General features: G+C 40.5%; 1 protein-coding gene across 3 annotated transcripts; it reads left to right on the top strand.

Annotated features, from left to right (window-relative positions):
• The first annotated feature begins 206 nt into the window (after positions 1-206).
• Positions 207-23,205, top strand: TRIB2 (tribbles pseudokinase 2). 3 transcript variants are annotated; one of them, XM_048845536.2, is made up of 4 exons: positions 213-335; positions 1,178-1,819; positions 5,776-6,068; positions 20,834-23,205. In XM_048845536.2, exons 2-4 carry the CDS (start codon positions 1,550-1,552, stop codon positions 21,300-21,302), a joined length of 1,032 nt encoding a protein of 343 aa, XP_048701493.1. In that variant the 5' UTR covers positions 213-335; positions 1,178-1,549; the 3' UTR covers positions 21,303-23,205. The 3 variants fall into 3 exon arrangements, with proteins under 3 accessions (XP_048701494.1, XP_048701492.1, XP_048701493.1); XM_048845537.2 differs by lacking the exon at positions 1,178-1,819 and having other exon boundaries at positions 207-335; XM_048845535.2 differs by having other exon boundaries at positions 212-1,819.
• The last annotated feature ends 225 nt before the right edge of the window (positions 23,206-23,430 follow it).

The raw sequence follows: 23,430 nt of genomic DNA, 5'->3' as shown, positions 1-23,430 counted from the left end.
CACACAGCTCCTATTTCACAGCCTGCGCTGCGGAAGGATATTTCACCTTGTTTACCCTGAAACCGGCTCATTCAGTGAGAGAGTGAGTGGAGGTGGGGAGGGAAGAGACTGGGGGGCAGGGCGGGTTGGCAGGCTCGCTCTGTGATTGATGGTGCCTTGGCTCAATGAGGAGGCGGCTCAGGGTGGGGTGGGCTTCTCCTCTGAGCCAGTCTGCCGTGCGGCGGCGGGGATTGTGCAGTCAGCCTTTGCACTGGGGCACGGTGTAAATGTGCTGCGGGAGCTGCTGACATTGAGTAGTGAGGCATAGCGCGAGCTAGAGAGAGAATCCCAGCCACGTAAGTAGCTATTAATACATGGTGGAGGGATGATGCCTTGCTGAAAGGGATCGGCCCGGCCATCCCTTTCTTCCCCCTTCTCCTGCCTCTAGGAAATATATCAGATCCCGGCAATATTTTTTTTTTGAGAGTGATTGCAATTTCTCTTCCCCCGCCCTGCACATTCCCCCACCCCAGAGAAAGGAAACCACCAGGATTTTTTCCCCCTGCAGTTTGTTTTGTTTTCTTTTGTGCGTGAATTCTGTTAAAGCGCCTGGAGGCCCTGCGAGAAAACACACGGGGGGGAAAAAACAACAAAAAACCCCCTCGTGCAATGGATATCTAAGACTCTTGATCGTGTCCTTGATTGCACTTTTTCTTTGATTAAAACAACAAAAATCTTGCGTTGCACAATTGTGTGGATATTTGTGCATATTTGTTTTTGGTTTTGCAGTTCAGTCTGTTGGGGGGAAAAAAATCCGAGGCAAACCGAAGTATTTGTGCAGGTTTTTTTATAGCTATACTGTCTCTTTTGTCGGCTCTGCTGCTGCCGCTGACCGCTCTTTTAAGTTAAATGCTCCCTCTATTTTTTGGTGAATTTCTGGATAGCCCTTGCTATCAGAGGAAAGGTTCAGACGCCATCTACAGTTAAAACGTAGGCAACTTTCTTTTTTCCCCTTTCGCCTTGTTATTAAAAAGAGAGAAAGAGAAAGGACAATCCAGTCCTTTATGCAGCACGTTACTTAACCTTTTTGGGGTTGAGCGAATTAAAAATTTTAGTGGGCGTTTAGGACACCAGAGACTGATACCGAATCAGCCTCCCCCTTCCTTCCCCCCCCCTCTTTGCTCTATTTATATTGCAGCCTCCCTGCGAGGCTGGGTTCGAAAATCGAACGTTGCAGCTCTCCACGTTCTCAAATTAGTAACTTTGTTGCTCTCTGAAAAAGACAAAACCCAACAGTCAAACGAGTCTGTTGCCGTACAAGAAACAAAAGGACCTCCGGCTAAATCCTCTTTCTCTGATCACACGGGTCTCAGCACGCTGCTCTGAAGCTGATCCGCTTGCAAAACAATCGCTTTGATATTATTGTGGGTTATTATTTTTGGTACTATTAATCTACGTAACCCACCCCCTTTAAAAACAACAGAAAGGCAGCTGCAGCTGGACTGGCAAGTGACTGATCTTCTTAACTCAGGGGTTTGGTATATAACTTTGGTTGGTTCTTTCAATACCCATGAACATACAAAGGTCAACCCCTATCACAATAGCGCGATATGGGAGACCTCGGAATAAAAACCAGGATTTTGAAGAACTCTCGTCTATAAGATCTACCGAGCCAAGCCAGAGTTTTAGTCCGAACCTAGGCTCTCCGAGCCCGCCAGAGACTCCTAACTTGTCGCATTGCGTTTCTTGCATCGGGAAATACTTATTGTTGGAGCCTCTTGAGGGAGACCACGTTTTCCGAGCCGTGCATTTGCACAGTGGAGAGGAGCTGGTTTGCAAGGTAACACCTTTCTCCATTATTATCTTTTTAAACAGATCGTGTATTGATTTATATTTGACCGGATAGCCAACTAATATCGACTAGCTCGATTGTTAGATCAGTTTAAACCCAAACCCCAAACGAACAGAATTAAACAGGCACCCAGTAACTTTCCCCCTCACTCCAGACAATGGCCACGTTATAACGGTGGCCTGGAGCCAAGCTGCCTTCTACCCAAGATGAACTGTACTAGGAAGAACCATCTTTTATATATGTTTAAATGTTAGTTTGATCATGCTATAACCTGATCCTTCCCCATTCTCTCTTCAAAATGGAGCCCCCTGCTAATTTGAAGATACTGTATTGTGTCTGTCTTTATTTCTTCAGTTTGAAACCCTTGCAAGTTGTAGACAGCTTTGTCTGAAAAGTGATTAAAAATCCACCTGGAATTAATCCTGCTGAGCTCTGAGCCTTCTTTGTTGAGGAGGTTGGTTGTAAATAGCATCCTCCCCCGTTGCACAATTCAGCAAGAATAAAAGCTGTACACCTACGTTTTTTTAGAAGAGCAGACAAAATACCTAAGCCACTCTTTGTAGACTGCCTGCTTTTCAACACCCCCTCCCCCATTTTCTTTTAACATTCGAAGGTGACCCATGGGAAAAGGAAACCCACATGCCTGCACTTCTATCAAGCGATGCATTTCCCTTTCAAGCTGAGGGAATATTTCCCCCCCTTTGTTCCTAAACTGCACTGGTTACATTTTTCATTGTCTCTGGTGCATTATATGCTCATTCACGTAAGCAATAGTAGTGTGACTATATAGCAAATTGCAACCCTGCAACATGCACTTTAATGCTTGTATTGTTCCCAAAATATATGATTATGCCATTTAGCAATCTTTTTTAAATTTCTGGTGTTGAGTTGTCTCTGTAATGAACAATAGACAGACACTCATTATTTAAAGGATTGGTCATAACATTGTTGGTTATTGCATACTTTTAAATTTGATTCACAAGAAGTTATGGACTAGCATATATTGCAAGGGGGGTGTGTGCTAATTTACTCCTTGCATCTATTTGTAAAACATTTTGATTCAGAGGGTAATGTAAATGGACGCCCCAGTTATGAGTCATAAACCCTGATTTTAATGAAGATTTAGTTTACAATTGATTAGTTGGAGGAAAAAAAAGTCTTTTGTCCTTGGAAGCTGAGTGATATTGCATGTTGTACATATGCATACATTATGTTGCCAAAATAAATACAAGTTGAAATAGAATTTCTAGAATGAAAGCTCCATTCCTTACTATAGAATAGAGCTACATATTAGGACAGTTGCATTGTCTTATGAAATAAGGGTATCCTGCTGATTCTCTGCATGAAATTATATAAAAACTTGAATGGCCAGTAGTAATTTCATTGCTGTGCTCTATTTTTAGCAAGTTTTTTCTCCCTTATCTGCAAGCCTTGCAGCGTTTCAGGATATTTTTACGGCAGACTGCAGCAAAATTTCAGTTCCTCAAAGGGTTAATTTGTTTTGTTTTCCCATTGAGCCGTACACTCTTAAGATGCTTGAGTTTTTTAAAACTTTACACCATTCAATTAACTTGCCTTGAATCTCTAGTTTGACTGAGGAGTTATCACATTCCTAAATTTACCTCAATTAAGGCATACTTTAAAACACCCTACAGTTGCATGACTCCTATTTGACAAATATCCTCCCTGTTAAGAAAGCTAACAAGTTTTACTGACTGGTATCCTACTGAGATAGTCTTAAGTAATTTCTTGCGTGGGCACAGGGTGAGATAGCACACACATCCTGATAGTGGGTGCAACCAAATGAATCTGAACATCAGTTGTACAAATGCCATTCATTAGTTGCTTCTGGGTTCAGTGGCATTTGAACAATATGTGTGCTCACTTCCCCTTGCTAACAAGAACTAAATCAGACTGCTGTTTATTGAACTGTGTTGAACTGTGTCCAGGGATATTACATAGGTTGATTACAAAAAAGCCCTTTATAAAAAAACTTCTGGATAGTGACAGTATGATAGTACTTTAAAAAAAGCAAAACACATATGGTCTCTTGTCTTACATCAGAGATCTACTTGATCAGTGTTCCCTCAGAACTATGGAGTATAACATAGGTGGTGGTTGATGTTTTTTTAAGGACACTACAATTGCATAAGAATTGTGGAAATGGTATTTCAAATGAAGACAGTTAAAATACTGGGAGGTTATGAAAGTCCTTTTTCATTGTTATGATAGCTACTTTTTAGTAATTCCAACCATTTCTAATGTGGTAGTTACTAAGTTTTTGAGACCTCAGCACAGATCCAAGTGTCAGTGAGTTTCCCTCTGGAATGAATTATGCAGTGGGGTTTTAGCAACAAACCCTGAGTGCTGCCTTTGTGGTTTATCATGTCACCAGAACCCCTTGATGCTAATCTTCCCTCTTATAAAATGAGTGGGGTCAGTTGGGCGTCTGCCTGTCTGAATGAATGTTGTCTGTGGTGGAGTATAGCAATACAGGTAAGTATTTTTTTGGCCCATTTTGTCAAGTGTTCTGCCATCTTGGAATCTCTCCTGCGGAAGGAGTTTGTCAAAACTGTGCTTTGAAGCACTACAAACGTTAGTTTTGTTTTAAAAGCTTTTTGTAAATTGTGGTTGAACCATGTCAGAAGATTTTAGTCTTAAAAGCTTTTAAAGCTTCAGAGGAAATGACAGTGATTGCCCCCCAAGGAGGCAAGCTAGGATATGAAAAACAATCATATTAATGGGCATTTGGTTTAAGGATATACTAGCTTCTCTCAATGCTGTTAACTAAAACAATACAAAGAGTAGCCAGTTGCATCTCTAGTGGGACCAGATTACTGTTATGAAAGTAGCAGTACACCCCAGAGTGTGTTAGACAGTAATAGTGTTTCTCTGGTGCTGGAAACACTCACCCCTTCCTTTGTATCCTACAGTGCATCTGGGGCAATATAATAGTATAACAGTATAATATAATACACTCTTTGTCATCTGTTGCTCTACAGTAAGAAAGTGTAAGCATTCCATTGTTCTCTATGGAATCTTTCCACTGCTTTAGAGTTTTTAATTGACTCAAATACTGATTCATTCATAATCACTAGACTATAGTAACATTTTATATTTGGATTTCCCAGCATCCTTTATGCATTTTTATAGCCCATTCACAAGATCACTGATAACCTGCTTACTGTTAAAGCGACACTCAACTTTTAAAGGGACACTCAATTATATTTGCCCCAAGATTTAATTTTTTTTTTAAAGAAAGCTTGTATAAAGTCTAAAACCAGTATTTCCATAAAGTTTTTCTGACCTTTAAAACACAACTATTGCAAAACTGAGAATGTGAAAGTGAAACTGACTTCTCTGATTTTTCTTGTCAGCGATGAACATAAGTAAGAGGAAGTAAACAATATTAATGGTGACAGATTTGATTTTAAACATGAAAAATGTTAAGGCTTTAAGGAGTTAGTAAAATAGGTAGAGATTTGTTGGCTTTAGTTTGACAAGATCTCTTTAAGCACAAATCTCCACAGGTTGCTCATGGTCCCTGAGGTCTTAGTTGGCTTTCTTCAAACGGAAGGTTAATTTGATTACTTTTGAGGCCTGACATCTTTATATATAACTATGGCCCTCAAACCATAATGTAGAGTACAATTTGGGTTTAATCACATATTGAGTCTTCAAGCTATTCACTCTATTACTTCTGGAGAAAAACTACCTAGCTTAGCATTCCCTTCCATGTAATGAGGTATAGTCTCTGGGTTGTTTTTTTCCCCAACACCGTGCACAAATGCACATCTGACAATTCCACACATAGCAAGAAGAGTTGTAAAAGCAATGTACATACACAACAACAAATTTCTGTACAGTGTTGAGTGCCAGATATAACTACCGCTTTGTACCTTTACGCTATCTTTAACCCTTGTTTTACTGTCATTGTCTTCTAGGTATTTGACATTGGTTGCTACCAAGAGTCATTAGCACCGTGTTTTTGTTTACCTGCACACAACAGTATCAACCAAATTACTGAAATAATTCTTGGGGAGACAAAAGCATACGTGTTCTTTGAAAGAGGCTATGGGGATATGCATTCTTTTGTTCGTACCTGCAAGAAGCTTAAAGAAGAAGAGGCAGCAAAACTGTTCTACCAAATAGCTTCTGCTGTTTCGCACTGTCATGATGGTGGACTGGTTTTGCGGGATCTCAAACTGCGAAAATTTATCTTTAAGGATGAAGAAAGGTAAGAATCTTTTGCATGTTGGACTTGGGATTGCTGTTTGAATGGGTTAGTTTCTCTTCTCCTTGCTCTTCTACAGCCAGCAAATTCTAGGTTAAGGTTAATATTGCACTGGGTTCATTACTGTAACCCTATTTCTCTGTGGCTGATGAGGAGAAAAACCCTGCAGATGTGTGGAGGGAAGCCTGGTAAGGAAATCCTTTATTTAGGACAGTTTCCCTCCTTTCCTCATGCTCTACTAACATTCTGTCCTTGGAGCTGGGGAGCCATATTTGAAGTGGGTATACTTTTCCTCTAACAACTATGTGAGGATTTTGGAGCCAAGTAGTATGGATGTTTAGTATTGTTTCCAGAACCACCACCTCTGCACTGTGGAATCTCCATTGTCCTGAGTAGGGATTGGCTTCTGGAGGAAGAGGCTGGCTGCATAGAGAGAGGTTGTGTACATGGAGGAGAGAGTGTGCAGAGGCCTGTGGCAGATCCCCAAGATCTGTAGGATTTGGAGACTAAAGTTGCTGCCCATTCCTAACAGGGGTGGAGGGAAGAATTGGCTTAGTGGTTAAGGCACTGCACTGGGAAGTCTGTTTTCTCCTTTTTGTGGCACAGACTTCCTTCGTGGCCTGCATTTACATAAAAGGTCTATGGTGGTTGGGTGTGTCAACTTTTGAGTGCTCAACTTGAGATTCATGAGGCCTGATTTTTCAAAGCTGCTAAGCATCCACAGCCCCCACTGACTTCACTTACAGTTCAGGGCCCTGAGGCCCTCACGGGATTTGGCCTTTGGAGATCCACCAAGAAGGGGATTGAAGCTGACAAGAACCCTAGACTCTTTGAGGAGAACTCTCAGCATTGTTAATACCGTTTGACCAGAAGTGGCAAGGACAGTGCAGTGATAGCGTTGCTTCTGTATGTGTCATGTGACAGCAACAAAGTTAGACTCCTGCACTGTTTGGTGGGTGGCGCACTTGAGGAGCAGAGTTGTTGTAATGCTGGTTTTGGAGGACCAACTTTTTTTTCTTCCTATCTCCTTACTTTTGTGGTGAGATGGTTCTGGATATGAGTAGATGAAGGGGAAGCAGACTTCAGGCCCTTGAAGGTTAGAATCCTTTCCCTGTGGCTACCAGTTCCCATTAATTGTGTTCCATCATGCATTTCGGTAGTGATTTCTCATGCATTGAGCCCTGCTGGAGCAGTGTGGAACATGGGAGAAATATTAAACTTGAAGGTGACTTTCAAAGGATTTAAAATAAAAGGGAATGGAAAGAGGTGGAGCTTTGTGCGTTACCTTTTTTATGATGTGTATTGTGTTGGTTCCCCCCTTTTTCTTATTTCATGCAGAGGATTTATGCCTACTTAGCTGCAGGCTGACCCAAAAGATGGAGGGGCCACACCAAAAAGGCATAGAGGCAACAGTCTGCTGAGAAGTGCAGTCCTCATCCCCAGCTACTGGAAACAGGGTGTGGGGGGTGTTATTCCCAATAGGCTGTCCTTGATCCTGTTTGGGGGGCTTCCTCTTTCAAATCAGTCCTGGCTGATAGACTTCTGATTAGTTTGAAACCCTTTAGCTGGCTCCTGGGAGAGAGAGGGAGTTCTCTTTCTCTACGCCAGAGTCACTTCTAAGTTTTCTGTTTCTCTAACCTTCCAGTCCTGTGATTCTGTTGAGTGTTTGCCTGTTCTTCTACTCAAGCTGTAGCAGAGTGAAATTGGCATTTTCACTGCTGTGTGTAGGATTTTCAGTTGCTTTAATGGAATAGGTCAGTGTCTTGTCAGTTTCATTTTTGTGGCTGTTCAGGAAAGCTATGAGTAGCAGTAAAGGCACTTGAGAGATCCATCTGCAGGCTGAGGAACACAGTGCTGCATCTATTCAGATTTGTAAGTTTCTCCTCAACTATGAGGAATAGAAATGTTCTCTTTTTTCTAATTAGAGTTTTATGGGTACCGTCAACTTAAAACTGAAATTTTAAATTTTGTAAAAACAGGCTTTTAATAAAACCTAAGACAAACAGAAATATTTTCATATTTAATTCCCACATAAACAATTATTTAAAAACAAATAGCTCTTCTCCATTTTCCCCACCACTGCAATACATAAGTTCCGGGTGATGGAGCTTCTAGTCTTAAGGGAAAGGGGCACTAGTGATTAACACTGGGTCCAGTCTGAGATAAGTGCAAAATGGAAACAATTGGGTTTTTGGAATTGTCACTGTTAATTTTATTATTAATAAATAGTTATATCACGATAGCACATAGAGGCTTAGTTTACAAGTATAGTAAGAAAACTTACATATGGTATTTTAAATTGGCAGTCTCATTTTTACTCTGTTAATAAAAAAAAAATTTGCACAGAGAATATAATATGCTCACAACAGGCGTGGTTATATATTGTAGTCAGTGGATGTTGATCAATGGGAGCAGAGTTACTATGGAACTTTGCCCTTTGGAAATCCTGCACTAAACGCTTCCCAAGATCTGACTACATTATAAGGCACAAGGCCAAGTATAGGTATGTGCTACAATAGCACTGCTTTATTGTTAACATTAACTGGAGGGTCAAAAAACGGTCAATTATTAACTAAAAGAGAACGTTCCTTCTAGTTTTTAAAATACCATACGCTTAGAGGTTAAAAGGCTGTTGCTAGTTACTTTTAAGCCAGTAATAAGAAAATTAATTTTCATCCAGCTATGTCAGAGTGATTTACAAACATTAAATGTATTATAACCATTCCTCATCCGAACAAATTTGAGACAGTCGGGTGAAACAGATAGTGAAAGGCAGAAAGAGAAGAACTAGATTCTGTTTTTATTTTTCTTCACATGCTCCAAACCATCAGAACGCAATCAGTCATCAGTTCCAGTCTGCTGCTGCTGCTGTATTTGCTCAACTTCTTAGTTCACTGAAGATGTTGCAGAGTGTGTCATTCGGTGACATCCAAAATACCAGGCATTTCAAACAAGGTTGCTAGTGCTTGTGATGTTGCTTTCTGAGAAACATCATCACAGAAACCAGCAGCCTGCTTGGAATGCATGGTATTTTGGTTGTCGCAGATTGCTGCTGTCTGCGACATTTGTAATGAACCAGGAAGTAGGAGAAGGCAAATCTTACAATTTTACATCTTTTTTTTTTTTTTTTTTTTATGTCTGCTAAATAACTTGGGCTTCTCTTCTCTCCTCCCCCTCCCACTGTTGTTTAATTGGGATCCTTCTGCACAGATTTCTGTTCCAAATTGTTTTCATGTTTGTTTTTGCAATTCATCTTTAATATATATACACACACACACACACGTACCCCTGTTAAACTTTTCCGTAGTTAAAAGAAAAAAAAAAAAGGGAGCATTTGTGGCACCTTAGAGACTAACTAATTTATTTGAGCATAAGCTTTCGTGAGCTACTTCATCGGATGCATCCAATGAAGTGAGCTGTAGCTCCCGAAAGCTTATGCTCAAATAAATTGGTTAGTCTCTAAGGTGCCACAAGTACTCCTTTTCTTTTTGCGAATACAGACTAACACAGCTGCTACTCTGAAACCGTTCCCTTAGTTGAAGACCATCTGACCTTTTTATTTCTGTAGAAACAAGATCGGAACAGTAGCATATAGCCAGCACTTGAGTGAAAACTCTCCCACTTTTTGGCTGCTTTTAGCTGAGAGCTGCAAAAGCAACTGATGACTAGGAACCAGATCAATAAATCTATGTATTCTTCAGAAATAGTTCAAATTCATTTTAAAAAAAAAAAATCAATTTCAGAGTTTCTTAGTGCCTACTCCTCTTTGGGCCTAATGATGTCTAGGAATACATAACCAAGTCCTAACACTTGAAGTTCTATTAAAAACATGCACAGTTGGAACCTTTCTTACCCTTTCTGAACCTGTATAACAGCTGTAAATTAGAAAGATGTAGGGTTTCAATCCAGCAAGGTGTACTGAGTGCCCTTAACTCCCACTGACCTCAGTGGCAGTTGAGGGTGCTCAGCACCTCATAGGATTGAGCCCTAATTCCATTAATGACAATCTGGTGATATTCTAAAGCAAAGCTAGAATGTGATGGTGCATTAAGTTTCACATGTTGTGCTTAGGATTCAATTTAAAGACCTCATAATCTACAATTACTGTTGCACAGTTAAAATTAAACAAAAAAAAATGGGAAGAGTGATAGATTTATTTTCCCCCAGTGGTTATTACATCTGTCAACTTCATTTGGAGTTTTGGGGGCTTAGCACTTCTGCAAATCCGGCCCTAGGGTCTTACAGCTGTGTTAATTTATCCAGCTTTGAGAGCCTACGTATTTGAGCATTGTTAATTGAATTCTATGAGATATACAGATATGCACTGTAGTCAGGGTAATGTTACGATAGAGTACAATAGTACTTTTGCATTTCCTGACCTGAACTATGCAATCTAACTGTTTTATTTAACATAAGATTTTTTGCATTTAATTTATCCTTTTTAAATGCAAATTGTCAGGGTGAAATGGACTGAGCTTAACGTTAGGATTTCAAAGTTAGACTTTTAAATTCATACCTCATCTCTGAAGAAGTAAAGCCCTTTAAGATGCTGCTATGTGGGTGGAAACACTTAGTAAGGCTGGGTTAGAGAGCAGCTTCACATCTGTTTACGTAGTGAGAGATGTGACTTTGCTATATACAATTCAGGGCTAGACTTTCAAAACAGTTCAGCTTTCATGTAGGAGCTGACCAACTTTTTTTTTTGTTTTGGCGCCTAATTGGGAGCTCCGTTGGGTGCTCTGTGCTTTTAAAAATGGTCCTTACATTTTAATTTTAAAAAAATGGACTGCTGTGGAATACCACAAAAATAGTTGACACACACTAACAGCATAAGATGTGCAATACCACCTCTCCCTCTTACACAGAGAGAGGCAGGCAGGTTGTTGTTTTATAGGTTTGTGGGGCTTTATGTATGCTCATGTCATGAGATGTTTTTCACCTATAAACTGACCTAGCAGCATACTCTGTGCCTATGGGCAGAGGATATGTGCAGTTCTCCCAGCTGTTTCTCCCCCCTAATGATGTCACAGAATGGTAGAGTCTTCATTGGACTGTGCTAAAAACTGCTGTGTGCCCAGTATTGCTGTATATGTATTAAAGTAATTCATCAGTTTTATATAAAACATAATTGTTCCAGGAGGAGCCACACTGAAGATTTAAGAATCAAATCAGTCTGTGTATGGAGCATGCTCTTTGCATTGGCTTTCCTAACACAAGTAACACTTCTCCTGTCAGGGAATTATTAATTTCTTTATAGCATTTTAAAGACTTTAATTATATTAAAATATTAGCAGTCATAATGTTTGAAGCATAACGATCTTGCACATTAATCATTGTTGTTGATAGGGAAAATTAAAATAATGTTGGTATTCCAGATATTGAATTTTTCCTTATTCTTCTAGTAAATATGGGAAATTGCATGCAGGTGAGAGTTAATCAAAATAAATATAACTTGACACTTCATCCTATACCAAGGCAACACATTGAGCACAATCCACTAATTTAGAAAGCCTGTGCTAGTGTAATAGGTATTTATTTGGTACAGTGAGCAGTTTTGTTTTGTTTTCTGGAACTGCTCATTTCCTTGGGGCTAGTGTATGCTGCTTTAAGGTAACCTAGTTCTGTTCTTTGGCATCCTAGCGCAGTAAAACTGATCCCACAGAAAATTGGAGCAGAGAGTTATTTTGCTGCATACTTGTTGTTAAGGCCAGATCTACACTACAAATGTACATTTGGTATAACTACGTCACTATAATTCACATCCCTGAGTGACACGATTATACTTACCTAGCCCCCCCCCCCCCCCCCGTGTAGACAGCGCTATGTTAACCGGAGGGCTTCTCCTGTCAACATCGCTACCGCCTCTCACGGAGGTGGATTAACTATGCTGATTGGAGTAGCTCTCCCATTAGCACAGTAGCATCGTGACTGAAGCGCTGCAGCCGTACAGCTGTCCCGCTGTAGTATTTTAAGTGTAGACCTGCCCTAAGTGACTGTTTCTCTTATTTTGGGCAGTGCTGTTTCTTCGTCGCTCCACCCACCGTGCGTCCTCCCCCCATACTCCTGTCGAATTGCATTGCAGTCAGCTGGTTGGATTCTGGTGTTAGCAACCTTTAACCTTGCTTCGAACACACAGTGAACAAGTTTCAGAGTAACAGCCGTGTTAGTCTGTATTCGCAAAAAGAAAAGGAGTACTTGTGGCACCTTGGAGACTAACCAATTTATTTGAGCATGAGCTTTCGTGAGCTACAGCTCACTTCATCGGATGCATACTGTGGAAACTGCAGCAGACTTTATATATACACAGAGAATATATTCCACGGTATGCATCTGATGAAGTGAGCTGTAGCTCACGAAAGCTCATGCTCAAATAAATTGGTTAGTCTCTAAGGTGCCACAAGTACTCCTTTTCTTACAGTGAACAAGCAAGCTTTCTAGCAGTTAGGGAAACTGTTTAAAGAACTTTCCGTTGTAGCAATGGCAGTTGTGTAAACAGCTTTCTTAAAATAAAGATGCAGAAACAAAAGTAGGTTTCTTTTATCGGCTGCTCTATCATCCTTCATTAACCTAAACTGAGAGGAAAGGTGTAGCATTAAATAGTGTAACTTGAACTGTGGAGGGTCTAAGCATAGATCAAATTTCAACCCAGAAACTGAGGCTCTTCCTAATTATTTTGCCTTTGACAGTGTGTGGGAGGGTTGGATTGTGTCTTCCCAGGCAGTAAATCTCATTCATCAAACTTCAGATAAAAACCGGAACAGTTAAGTAACTTCTGTCAGCAGCGAGCTTCATAGACGTGAATGTGGTCATTGTGGTTGAGTGATTTGGCCAAGGACACAAACGAGGGAGTAGCAGAAGCTGGAAATAGAAGCCAGCAGTCCCCTCTGCTGTTCTAATCACAGTACTGAAGCGCTGGTTACTGGAAGAGCATGGGAGCTCCAAATTGACCGGACAGTGATTAGAGAAGACTGGGTCCTCCAACAGGAGTTGACCCTCCCTTGTGGAATATCTGCACCACTCCCACCTAGTTGGAAGGTGTTTTCCCCCTTTCTCCCTCCCACTTCCTCAGACCACCTCCCATCATTCCCACCTCCATAGCTATTTACCCCTTTCTCTTAGGGGTTTGTTACTCTTTAGTGCCTAGGTGTCTCCACATTCTGTGCTTGAAGCACATAGACTGAATGAAGCATCATTTATGGGCACTCTCCTGTGATTGGCAGTCCTCTTCTTGGGTGTTTCAGACAAGTCAGCAAGTGGTGTACACCATGTTCCCTGAGAGGGCTGCTCTCCCTCACCTTGTGCTTAGGTGATAACATTGAATCAGTAGATTCCTGAATGAACTGTGTAATTCTGACCGTTGCTCAGCATTTTGTTTTGAATTCAAGTCAGTCACGTTTTAGTTACATTGCTGACTTTCTGCAGGGTTTTTGATGATGATAGTAACTAATCCCCCCCCCCCCTCGGCAGGTTTTGATTACTGGACATTTGTTTCACTTTCCAAAATAAATATTTGGCCAGTATGCATGGCCTACATTTTCAGAAGTGACTAGTGGGTTTTTTTGGTTGCCCAGCTTGAGACACTGGAAAGGCGCTTGATTTTTCAGGCCGTCTGCAGAACAGCACCCAGCATTTTGTGAAAACCAGCCTCTTGTAAAGTGTCTCAAATTGAGCACCCAAAATCTAGCCATTTTTCAAAACTAGGACTGTTTTGCATAGATCCAGTTTTGCTCAATGTAAGCTCTGGGTGCTCAGCACCTCTGAAGATCAGGCTGCTTATTTAGTGTGTCTCCTGGGGCAGTAAACTTGGGGTTAGTTCTTATGTTCCTTGTGGACAGCTATCTTAACTAAACCAAATGCCTGTCTTTGTTCCTTCCTGCCACTCCTGGCGTAAAAGGCTCTGGACAACATGGTGGATATAGGTGCATAGAGATGCAAGTGGAGCCTTTTAAAACCATTGACCTCTAATGCGATCTAAGGAAGATAAAAGTGAGTTCAGGTAGCCACTTTATCCCAGATGCTTATCAAATAATGGAATCTTTGTGGTCTTGTAACAAAGTCTTATCCCTCACTAAAAATAACCTGAGATCCTCTTCAGTTAGAAAAGTACAGAACTGGAACTACATTCCCTTTAGTGAAGGTCTTGTGTCCTAAATCTATAAGAACACAGACAAATGCATTATAAGGTATTCCTACTGCAGTATGCACTTGCAGACAGTACCATTGCATGGAATTCTGTTCAGATGCTGTACAAACAAGATAGTGGGGCCACGTCATCCCTCCTGTGGGTTTATCCTGCATGAAGGGCAATCTGGGTCTGATTCTCGGCTAATGTGAGCTCAGCTGAAGTCAGTGGAGCTATGTCACTTTATACCAGCTAAGGGTCTGGCCATGCTCATCACTCTGGAATCTGAGCAACTGGGTTGAAGTTTGTACTTGCAGAGGCATTCTTCTAGGGATGGTGAGGGAATCTGCACAGTTCCCATCCCTGCATGGTAGTGGGGTGGTGGGAGAATCTTTCCATTCCTTTGGTAACAAGTATCCTCCTGCGCTGTCTGATCCCCCCTCCCTCTTGGAAAGACACAGGGACATTTTGTCAAGGATGAAAGCAGGTATGTTCGTTCTGACAGCATTAGTCCGAGTTTACTTGCTGTAGTCTGCGAGTGGTGTGGGGTCAGGCCAGTGGAGCTGGAGAGCTGCCAGCCTGTGCCTTCACTGTGTAGCCTAATCCCTACCAAAAGGGTTCTGTGACATAGGGGGAAGGAGGATTAATACTGAGAATGCAGCACTTGCCCTTCTGCACTCCATTGCTAAGTTGTTGTAGGGAGAGGGAAGGGGCTGTCCCCTTTGCCCTGGGTAAGATAGCATGCTCTTTGGTGCAGAGATGAATTTTGAACTAAATTATGATATGCTCACTTTAGCAAATGTCAGGATTTAATAGTGCGTGTATCTAAAGTAGACATTCACTTCAAACTGCTGGCCTGGTTTGTTTAGAAGAAGTTCTTTTCTCTTATTTACAATAGTTCGCCACAGAGAATAGTGAGCAGTGCCAGCATTTTCTCACTAATCTGATGGCACAGTCAGTTTGTGCTCAATTTTTACCTTTTATAGTGAGCTGCTACTGAATTACCTTGATTGGATTTGCTTATTGGCTATGTGGGAGCAATTATTGATCCTGCCTGAGTAGTCGCTGTCCCTGGAGTGGGGAAAGAGTATGGCTCAACAACAGTCTCTCTGTCCAGCGAGAGCCAGGTCTGTGGGGGCCAAAGGAAATGCCATTCTATCCTCAGCCAGAATGATGTTGCCTATGACATATGGTCATGTGAATGCCTTGTGTGTGTGGTCTAACCTAGGAAGGAGTCTTAAGATGGAAGACGTAATCTTTTCTCCTCCCCCCCAAACTGTCATTTGATATTGGTTTGCTCTCTGGTGCATAACTATAGAGATGTGAACAGATAACAATAGAAATTGCTTTCTGATCTCTTGGAGCACAGGGCTACTGGCTAAATTACTGTCATTCCTGAACACCCACTCCCAACAGTGCTTCACTAGCAAGTGGATAATGTACCTATCAAGTTAAAAGTGAGAGTAGTTTCTTGCTGCTTCCTTGGAAGCAGCTAGTCTTGGCTACTGGTGGGCCACTGGTCTGGTGCAATATTGCAGTCCCTATGTTCCTAAAACGTTAACGCTAGGTTCAGCTGCTGCAGCCAAGAAGTCCGTTTCAGTATACGCTGTTTTGGAGAAACATGAGACAGATGCCGTACTGATCACCCCTTCAGTTCACGCATGCCCTTCCGAGCTATAGGGCACCTCAGAAATACTCTTTCATTTCACATCTGATGAAGTGAGCTGTAGCTCACGAAAGCTCATGCTCAAATAAATTGGTTAGTCTCTAAGGTGCCACAAGTACTCCTTTTCTTTTTGCGAATACAGACTAACACGGCTGTTCCTCTGAAACCTGTCATTTCACAGTGTGTCTGTTGAATGTTCAGGTTTTTCCCTTAGTGGTAAAAATGAGCTTTGAGGCCTCTGAATAATTCCACTGATTCTAGTTCTGGAAATCCTGTTTGCTTTTTGGACAACATGAGAGAAGCTGGAGTGTGATTGCAGAGTTTTTGTGGCCCTGGCTTCTGTGTTAAAAGGCAGTGTAGTAATTTGTCAGTAATCCCCAAACTCTGCAGGGAAGAATAATGTGAATCACTGTGAAAAAGTGTAGGCTGTATGATAACAAAGCTGTCTGCCAGGAATTGATGCCAACTCAGGAGGTTACATTGAAGAATCTTCTAGAAGAGGTTTAATTGATCAGGTTTTGTTACATTACTGAAGAGCAAAGTCTGAATGCAGTCAAGTAATGAATGGCATATTGATAAGAAATTCAGAGTGGTATTGTTTTTCTTGGGTTTCCCTGACGGTTTCTATGGGGACAAAGACGCATTTCCCGTCTGAGTACCACTGCTGCCCTCTGATTGCACTTCTGTGGTTTCATTCACCAGTAATGGGAAAGCATTCATAGGCAGAATAGCTTCCCCTTTTTAAGTAGCCTTGATTCAGGGTTGCATTTTTTTAATGCATTAGGCTAATGCAGTGTTTTATCAATGATCTGATAGATGCATAATGTTCTTTTTCCAAGTGCTTATTCAGTCTCTGCATTAAAACTTGAAATTATGTACTGTAATTATGCAGGCCTTCACAAAAGTCTTTGTTGCACTACAGTATATGTAGAAAGTGACTCCCATCCGTCTTTGGCAATTGTGTACATCTGAACTTTTAGGGATTAATTTCGCATCAGCTATTCCTATAGTAATGTTTAAACATAGCTCCTTCTTCGGTCAGTAGTGGATTTATTGGGAGAAAGGAAGGATTTTAACTGCAAAATTAATATTTTAATTTTCTTTTATTCCAAATTGGTAACAGCACAATGTGAAGAGTTTCAAAACTAATAATGAATTCTTTTTAAAATATTAGCTTTGAGAGTGTCTCTTGCCTGCTAAGAATCAAATTTAGGCTTGTCTGTTTACTCTGAAACTGGATGACTTTCCCACCCTTTATGCAGAGACCTATATTTTCAGGAATGACTGGACACTCCAAAATTGCTATTGTGATTCTCCTTAAAAGGGCAAGTACTCATGCCTTCTGAAAATCAGGTCCCCTTTTAAAATGTTTTAAGTTAGACGCTCCAAAACTGAGGCATCCGAAATCACTTGTCACTTCTGAAAATGTAGGCCAGAATGTTTTTCTCCATGGCTGCTTTAAGTACTTGGGAGGTCGGGTTTCTCTCTTTTCTCCACTGAATTCACTGATTGTGAGTCTTGGCATCTAAAGCATTTGGAAATACCTGCACATGTTCTCTGTCTGAGCGTAGACAGCTTTATCATAATGTGTTCTCCAATCGGTGAAAAATGTTCATTGTTGTAAATTTATGCTAGTCTTAGTGATCTTTCACAAAAGCAGCCTAGCTAAATAAAATGTCCAAGCAGTTCATAGTATGTGAGTAGGTACTAATTTACATTCAGTACACCTGATGTGTAAGAGCTTAAGAAAGCAAGCTGCTAGTTTTATACAAAGTGAAATGCAAATGTACTAGCTTGCATGTTTGTTGATCACCTTCACAGAAGCACTGCCTCTAGCAAGGCCACCGTTTTGTTGCTTTAATCATAAATAAAAAAAGAGAGTGAATGAGTGTGGGTGTAAAATATATAAGATTTCAAATCCACTCTGTTCAGAAGGATGAAAACATGGCTGTGTGCTTCATTCAGTCACAGATTATGGTGGAACAAGCAAAAAATGGCCAGTTGCTCTTCAGTTTACTGGCTTAAACCAAACCTGCAATAGCATGCATATAGGGCTTGATCCTGTAATGCAGGGCACCTTGCATAAGGCTCAAGGTCATAGTACGGTTTTCCATTTCCAGCATGTGTGTGCGTTGCTTGCTTTTATAATAAAGGAAGCCTCTTCTCTCATTGGATTCCTTATGAATCAAATATTTTTGAAGGGAGAGGAGCAGTCTTTCTGGTCCCACAGTGTCAGTTTTGTACGGCACCACTCAGTCACAAGAACATAAAGGCTTGGGAATTCAAATAACTTGGTTTTAAAAAAACCCAAAAAACAACAACACAAAAATACTCACTAGTCTCTTTCTCTTTTTAATCCATAGCTCTATTGGAAATGTAAAGTACGATAAGAGAATAAATACCATCTGAGTGTCAACAGCAGAGGGAAACGCATAGGGGTGTGTGTGTTGGATTCCCTCCCACAAGTTGCTTATAAATAGAATACGCCTCTCCAACCTGTGTGTGTGTGTATTTTACTCTCCACGAAGATGAACTGATGGCTTTGCAGCTTGGCAGTTTGGTGACTGAAGTGCACATCTGAGTAACTCTGCTCTACATCTTGGTGGAAAATGTGACAGGCTGCAGTGTTGGGACCACCTCTCATGTCTCTGCCTTCAGTTTCAGTCCCACTTTGCCCTCTGCTTTTCTCTCCTCTCTCATCTTCCCTCCTTTTCTATTCTCTTGTGTAGATATGGGAACAAGTGTATATTTAGGATTGCAGAGGGAATCCTACCTGCATGTTTAGTCAGCTTCCCTCTTCAGCCCTTTTGGGCATAAAGAGCTTCTGAACTTGACACAGAAGGAAATTGGTTGTGGTCTCGTAACTTTTCCTGTGTGAAGTATTACTGCGGTAGATTATTGTTTGGAGTGCTAGAGGTTGGTTGCCTGTCCATCGCCACCAGAGGTGTCTATAAGCCGGCAATAGGTAGTTAATCAGGAAGCTGATGCATGGCACACATCCCATCACTGTGAACTAAGGGAGAAAACATTGGCCTATTTAATCATAGAATAAGGTGCCTTTATGTCCTGTATTTGGGAGCCAGGGATTCTGAATTAGGTATTTATGACTTCCTTATTCAAGGCACATTGCCAAAAGGGCTTTGACCTCAACTAGTAAATGTCTCTAGATGTTGAAATGGTCTCAGGGTGTTTGGAGAGTTTATAGAGCAGTCTGCTATATAGCACGTTTCAACAGTCTGCCCTGGTTGGTTCTACATATATAGCCCTGAACTGTCCTGGATCCAGTTCTAAAGCCAACGTGGGTCACGCTTGCCTTTACTACTCAAGCCCAAGCTAAGTTCTCCTCAGTAAATATTTAAGAACTAGGACTCCCATTTTGCGTCCTAATACTTATTAAAAAAGGTGTTTTCTAATGAGGGTCTGTGGCCTGCAGTCTGTTCGCATCCCCACCTGTGAATGGTACCAGGGGCACAGCGCATAGAGCAATGATGGAAAGAGACTAGGACCATATTAGCTAATGTTCGGTTATGATCCCTGATGTGAATGTTTTACATTGAACACTGTCTCATAAAAGAAAATCCTGATAAATGTTATGTTTCTGTTCCATTCAGAGAAGGAGGATTCCAATGTGCTTGCATTATACTAAAACTGTTCCTAAACGACCTGTCATTACTGGCGAATAAAATCTATAGCCTAAAGAGTAACTAGTGTCAGTGTCCCCTCTGTCAGTGAAAAGGGATCTCAACTTTAAATGTTATATAGATATGTATAGTTAGACTGTACTAATATAGTAATGTAACAAGGAAGCTTGGAGTCATTTTTCACTTTAGTTTGAAATAAAAGAGAATTTGCCATTGCAGAGTTTATTCTTGCATTGTACTAACAAGTGCATGACACTTCAGACATGAAGAGCTTCCAATCTAGATACGCCATTTCTATGGTCGTGCTGAAAATCATTTTTTGTTAACCTGTCCATCACAAAGAACTGTATTGCTTTATTTCTCTTGATTTCCCCTAAGCATAATAGTCTTGTTTTAATCTGTTAAATACCATTGTAACATACCTAGCTAATGTGATGCCATTTAAAGGAATGGTTGGGAAGACTTAAATTTTATTTGTATAGTTCATTCTTCCTGTATTGTGTGTTGGGGTTAAAGAGAAAAGATATTTTAGGGTGAGATTGTGACTTCATTACTCCAGTTGACTTCAGTGGAACTACTGATGTGAGTGACTGCTCACCAGTGTCAATAAGGGAGTTGTACTCTAGCCCTTAGCTGGTATGTCACTTTGTGGTCTGTATGAGGAAAAAGTTTTGTTCTCCTGCAAGTAGATTATTATTGTACCAGCTGCTCCTTGATTCTGAGCTTTATCCCTTTCAGATGTTACTTCAAACTCCCCTTCACCAAACACAGACTGTATGTAAATGCTTCCTCTGAAAAGTGTAGTCAATTTGTAATAAAAGAATTCTCTAGTTTTCATAAGCTAGAAGCTACCTCCTGACTTTCAGTGAACTCGGTAATTTCCCTCTGGAAACAAAGAAACTACCCTAACTTGCGTAATGAAAGGGGAAGAATCAATGCCACAAGAACAATCTAAAACACACTCCACTCCCGTTTGTTAGTTACAATCTTAGTGAACTTGGCAATGAAAGACTCCACCATACTCCTTTTAGCAAGAGCTTTGAAATGACTTCTCATGCGTGCCCTACTGTTAACTTAAGTCTTGTTACTAGAAAGTGTAGGCGCGTATGATTGGGGTTATATTTATTCTCTCAATAAAATCAAATGTCTGAGTGGGAGGGAAGAGACAATGCACACGTTACTGCAAATAAAGGAAATCTTAGCCTAGGAATGGGGATTCCAAACTGATGCACCTTTTTTGATGATTGATTTTTCTGACGTATTATCATCATCATGTAATTGCAATAGTCTGGAATTCATCAGTGTGTTTAATGGTTGCCTCTATTTTCTTGCCCTACAGGACTAGAGTAAAATTGGAGAGTCTAGAAGATGCATATATTTTACGAGGAAATGATGACTCTCTTTCTGATAAGCATGGATGCCCGGCCTATGTGAGTCCAGAGATCTTGAACACAAATGGCAGCTACTCTGGCAAGGCAGCAGATGTATGGAGTCTAGGTGTCATGCTTTACACAATGTTAGTTGGACGCTATCCTTTCCATGACATTGAGCCTAGTTCTCTCTTCAGCAAGATCCGTCGTGGGCAATTTAACATTCCAGAGACTCTCTCCCCCAAGGCAAAATGCCTTATACGTAGCATACTGCGCCGGGAGCCATCGGAACGGCTGACTTCACAGGAAATTCTGGACCATCCCTGGTTTTCTACAGATTTTAATGTCTCTAATTCAGGATATGGTGCTAAGGAAGTATCAGATCAGCTGGTGCCTGATGTCAACATGGAAGAAGATTTGGACCCATTCTTTAACTGAGCACAAAGACTGGTGTTCAGAAGGTACAATGACGAGATATCCACATGAAGGAGTCCTTCCTGGCCATGTTAAATCACATCCTGCATCAGCCTAGCTTGGTAGCGAAAGACACAAAAGATTCCTTGGTTTGAGAAGGAATCTCCACAAGGAGCTAATATAAACAAATGTAGCATGGGGACAGATTTGGGGGGAGGGAGCCTTGCTATCAGGTTAGATTGATTTGGAGGGGGACGGGGAAGGCAGCATGGAGCAATTGTAGCTTCTCACCTTTTGGAGCCAAGGAGACTGACTGCACATGCCAATTCCAGTGCAGCTGTATCACTCCTATTTCTGTTTCATTAAAATAGTTGCAGTTCACAACAAGTAGAGAAACTTTTTGCCTCAACACGCATCTTGGCATCGCACTGTTAAATGTTTAACTTCAGCCATTATTCAGGGAAAGTACAATTGGCTATTTTTTTTTTTTAAATCTGATGTCTAATAATTAATGGGATTCATTTAAGAAAAAATTAAATGCACATAGACATGAAAGTGGGTGCTAAAAAAATAAACAAAAGTTCAGTTCATGTCTCTTGATAGCTATTTTCAACTCATATTTCTTCTAAATATACTACTTAATATTCTTGTCAGGAAATGACATTTTAATGCTTTGTTCCCTTAAGGGGAAGTAACTGTCATTTAACAAGCTGTTCTGTTTTGTGTCAAATGGTTTGTTGCAGGAAGCTATTATTACCCAAGCTTCCAGATGCATTACTGCTATAATATTAAAAGAAGAAAAGAAAACCTATGTTATTTTTAAAAGGGTTTGAAATACTGGCTGCCATGTTTGCCATGCTGCACGTATGTGACTGTAGAGGGCAGAAAGCCTTTGCATCAGTTCTAGATTCAGAACCAACCTTTTGTTTAACTGACTGGCCCACATGTAAATAGAGGGCTCTTTATTGAAGAAAAACATTAACGTTTTTTCTTTTGAATTTCTCTTGAGATGGCAACTGTTGTTTTTTCTTTGTTTTTTTGTGGGTTATTTTGTTATGCCCTGAATAAGAAATAAAAGGGTATTAATAAGCTGAACATTATTATAATATGGATACTTCTCCCAAAACATATGCAGTAATATGCACCTTTTGTATTGTCAAGACTTACTCTATTTATTGAAGAAAATGTCACAGTAGTGATGTATTAAGCCAGTACTTCAATTACGGGTTGACTTGGGATGACATGTTACATGCTGTAGTTAACACATTTCTTTTCTGTTCAGGTATTTCTGTCCCTGAATAACTTTTTATTTAGCTTTTTTTTTTTTTCTAGATAGCTTTATTTGATTTAGACTGGCAAATGTTTTTAATTACTGCTTTTATATTGCTGTATGATATTGAAATCTCTTTGCATAAATATTTGTGTTTCCAGTACCTCAGTTGTTCTGATATTACTGCCTGTATACGTTTTGTGAAGTGGTCATGTTTTTTGGGTAGGTACATGTGGACTCTGTAGTATGTAAATGTTACTTGAATTTGTGCTCAATTATAGTATGTGGCATGTGCGTACAGCTGCTTGGCATTTGACGTATGGATGCTATTTGCCTGCCCTGCAGGGAAGTTACGGTCCCACTCTTGAGGATGTTTCATGGGCCTTTATCAAAAGATGAAGCTAGCTGCAGCTGACCTGCCTTGGTTCTATTTTGGTAACTAAGAATATAAAGGGAGTAATGATTTTATGCTCTGAAGATGGTGCTGTGTCAAGAAGGACTTTTTTTTTTAATTTTAATTTTATAAGTACCTTGTAGGAGGAAAGATTGGTGATGTGCATGGTGGGGTTTTACTGCCTCTGGTGCTTTGTCATGTATTTGGTTTAATGTTTTTGTCCTAATCTCTTCAATAAATAAAATTGTGCATATTTAACTAAACCACGGTTGTGAAGGATTTTTTTTGTATGTTCCACACTGCTGCAGCAGTCTTGGCCATTTCTCATCATTTAGCTTATATAGTCTCCAAACTGCTGCTATGTGCTCATTAAACCTATAAAGACAGGCCTCAAATAGCTTATCAGAGAACTCTTAAGTCTTCAGACATAAATGTCACACTGTTAACTTCTGCGAATGAAATTAGTTTTCTTGAGGCCTGTTAGGATG

This window comes from Caretta caretta, chromosome 3 (genome assembly GCF_965140235.1).
Source record: "Caretta caretta isolate rCarCar2 chromosome 3, rCarCar1.hap1, whole genome shotgun sequence".
NCBI classification, from domain to species: domain Eukaryota; kingdom Metazoa; phylum Chordata; order Testudines; family Cheloniidae; genus Caretta; species Caretta caretta.
Note: the sequence above shows the minus strand (reverse complement) of the source record. Positions and strands in the feature narration are given on the sequence as shown.

Bases quoted from the DNA above. Each gene is read 5' to 3' on its own strand.
- TRIB2 (XM_048845535.2), top strand. From the start codon at position 1,550: ATGAACATACAAAGGTCAACCCCTATCACAATAGCGCGATATGGGAGA. The intron at 1,820-5,775 runs GTAACACCTTTC...ATTGTCTTCTAG, and splicing joins GAGAGGAGCTGGTTTGCAAG to GTATTTGACATTGGTTGCTA. The intron at 6,069-20,833 runs GTAAGAATCTTT...CTTGCCCTACAG, and splicing joins ATCTTTAAGGATGAAGAAAG to GACTAGAGTAAAATTGGAGA.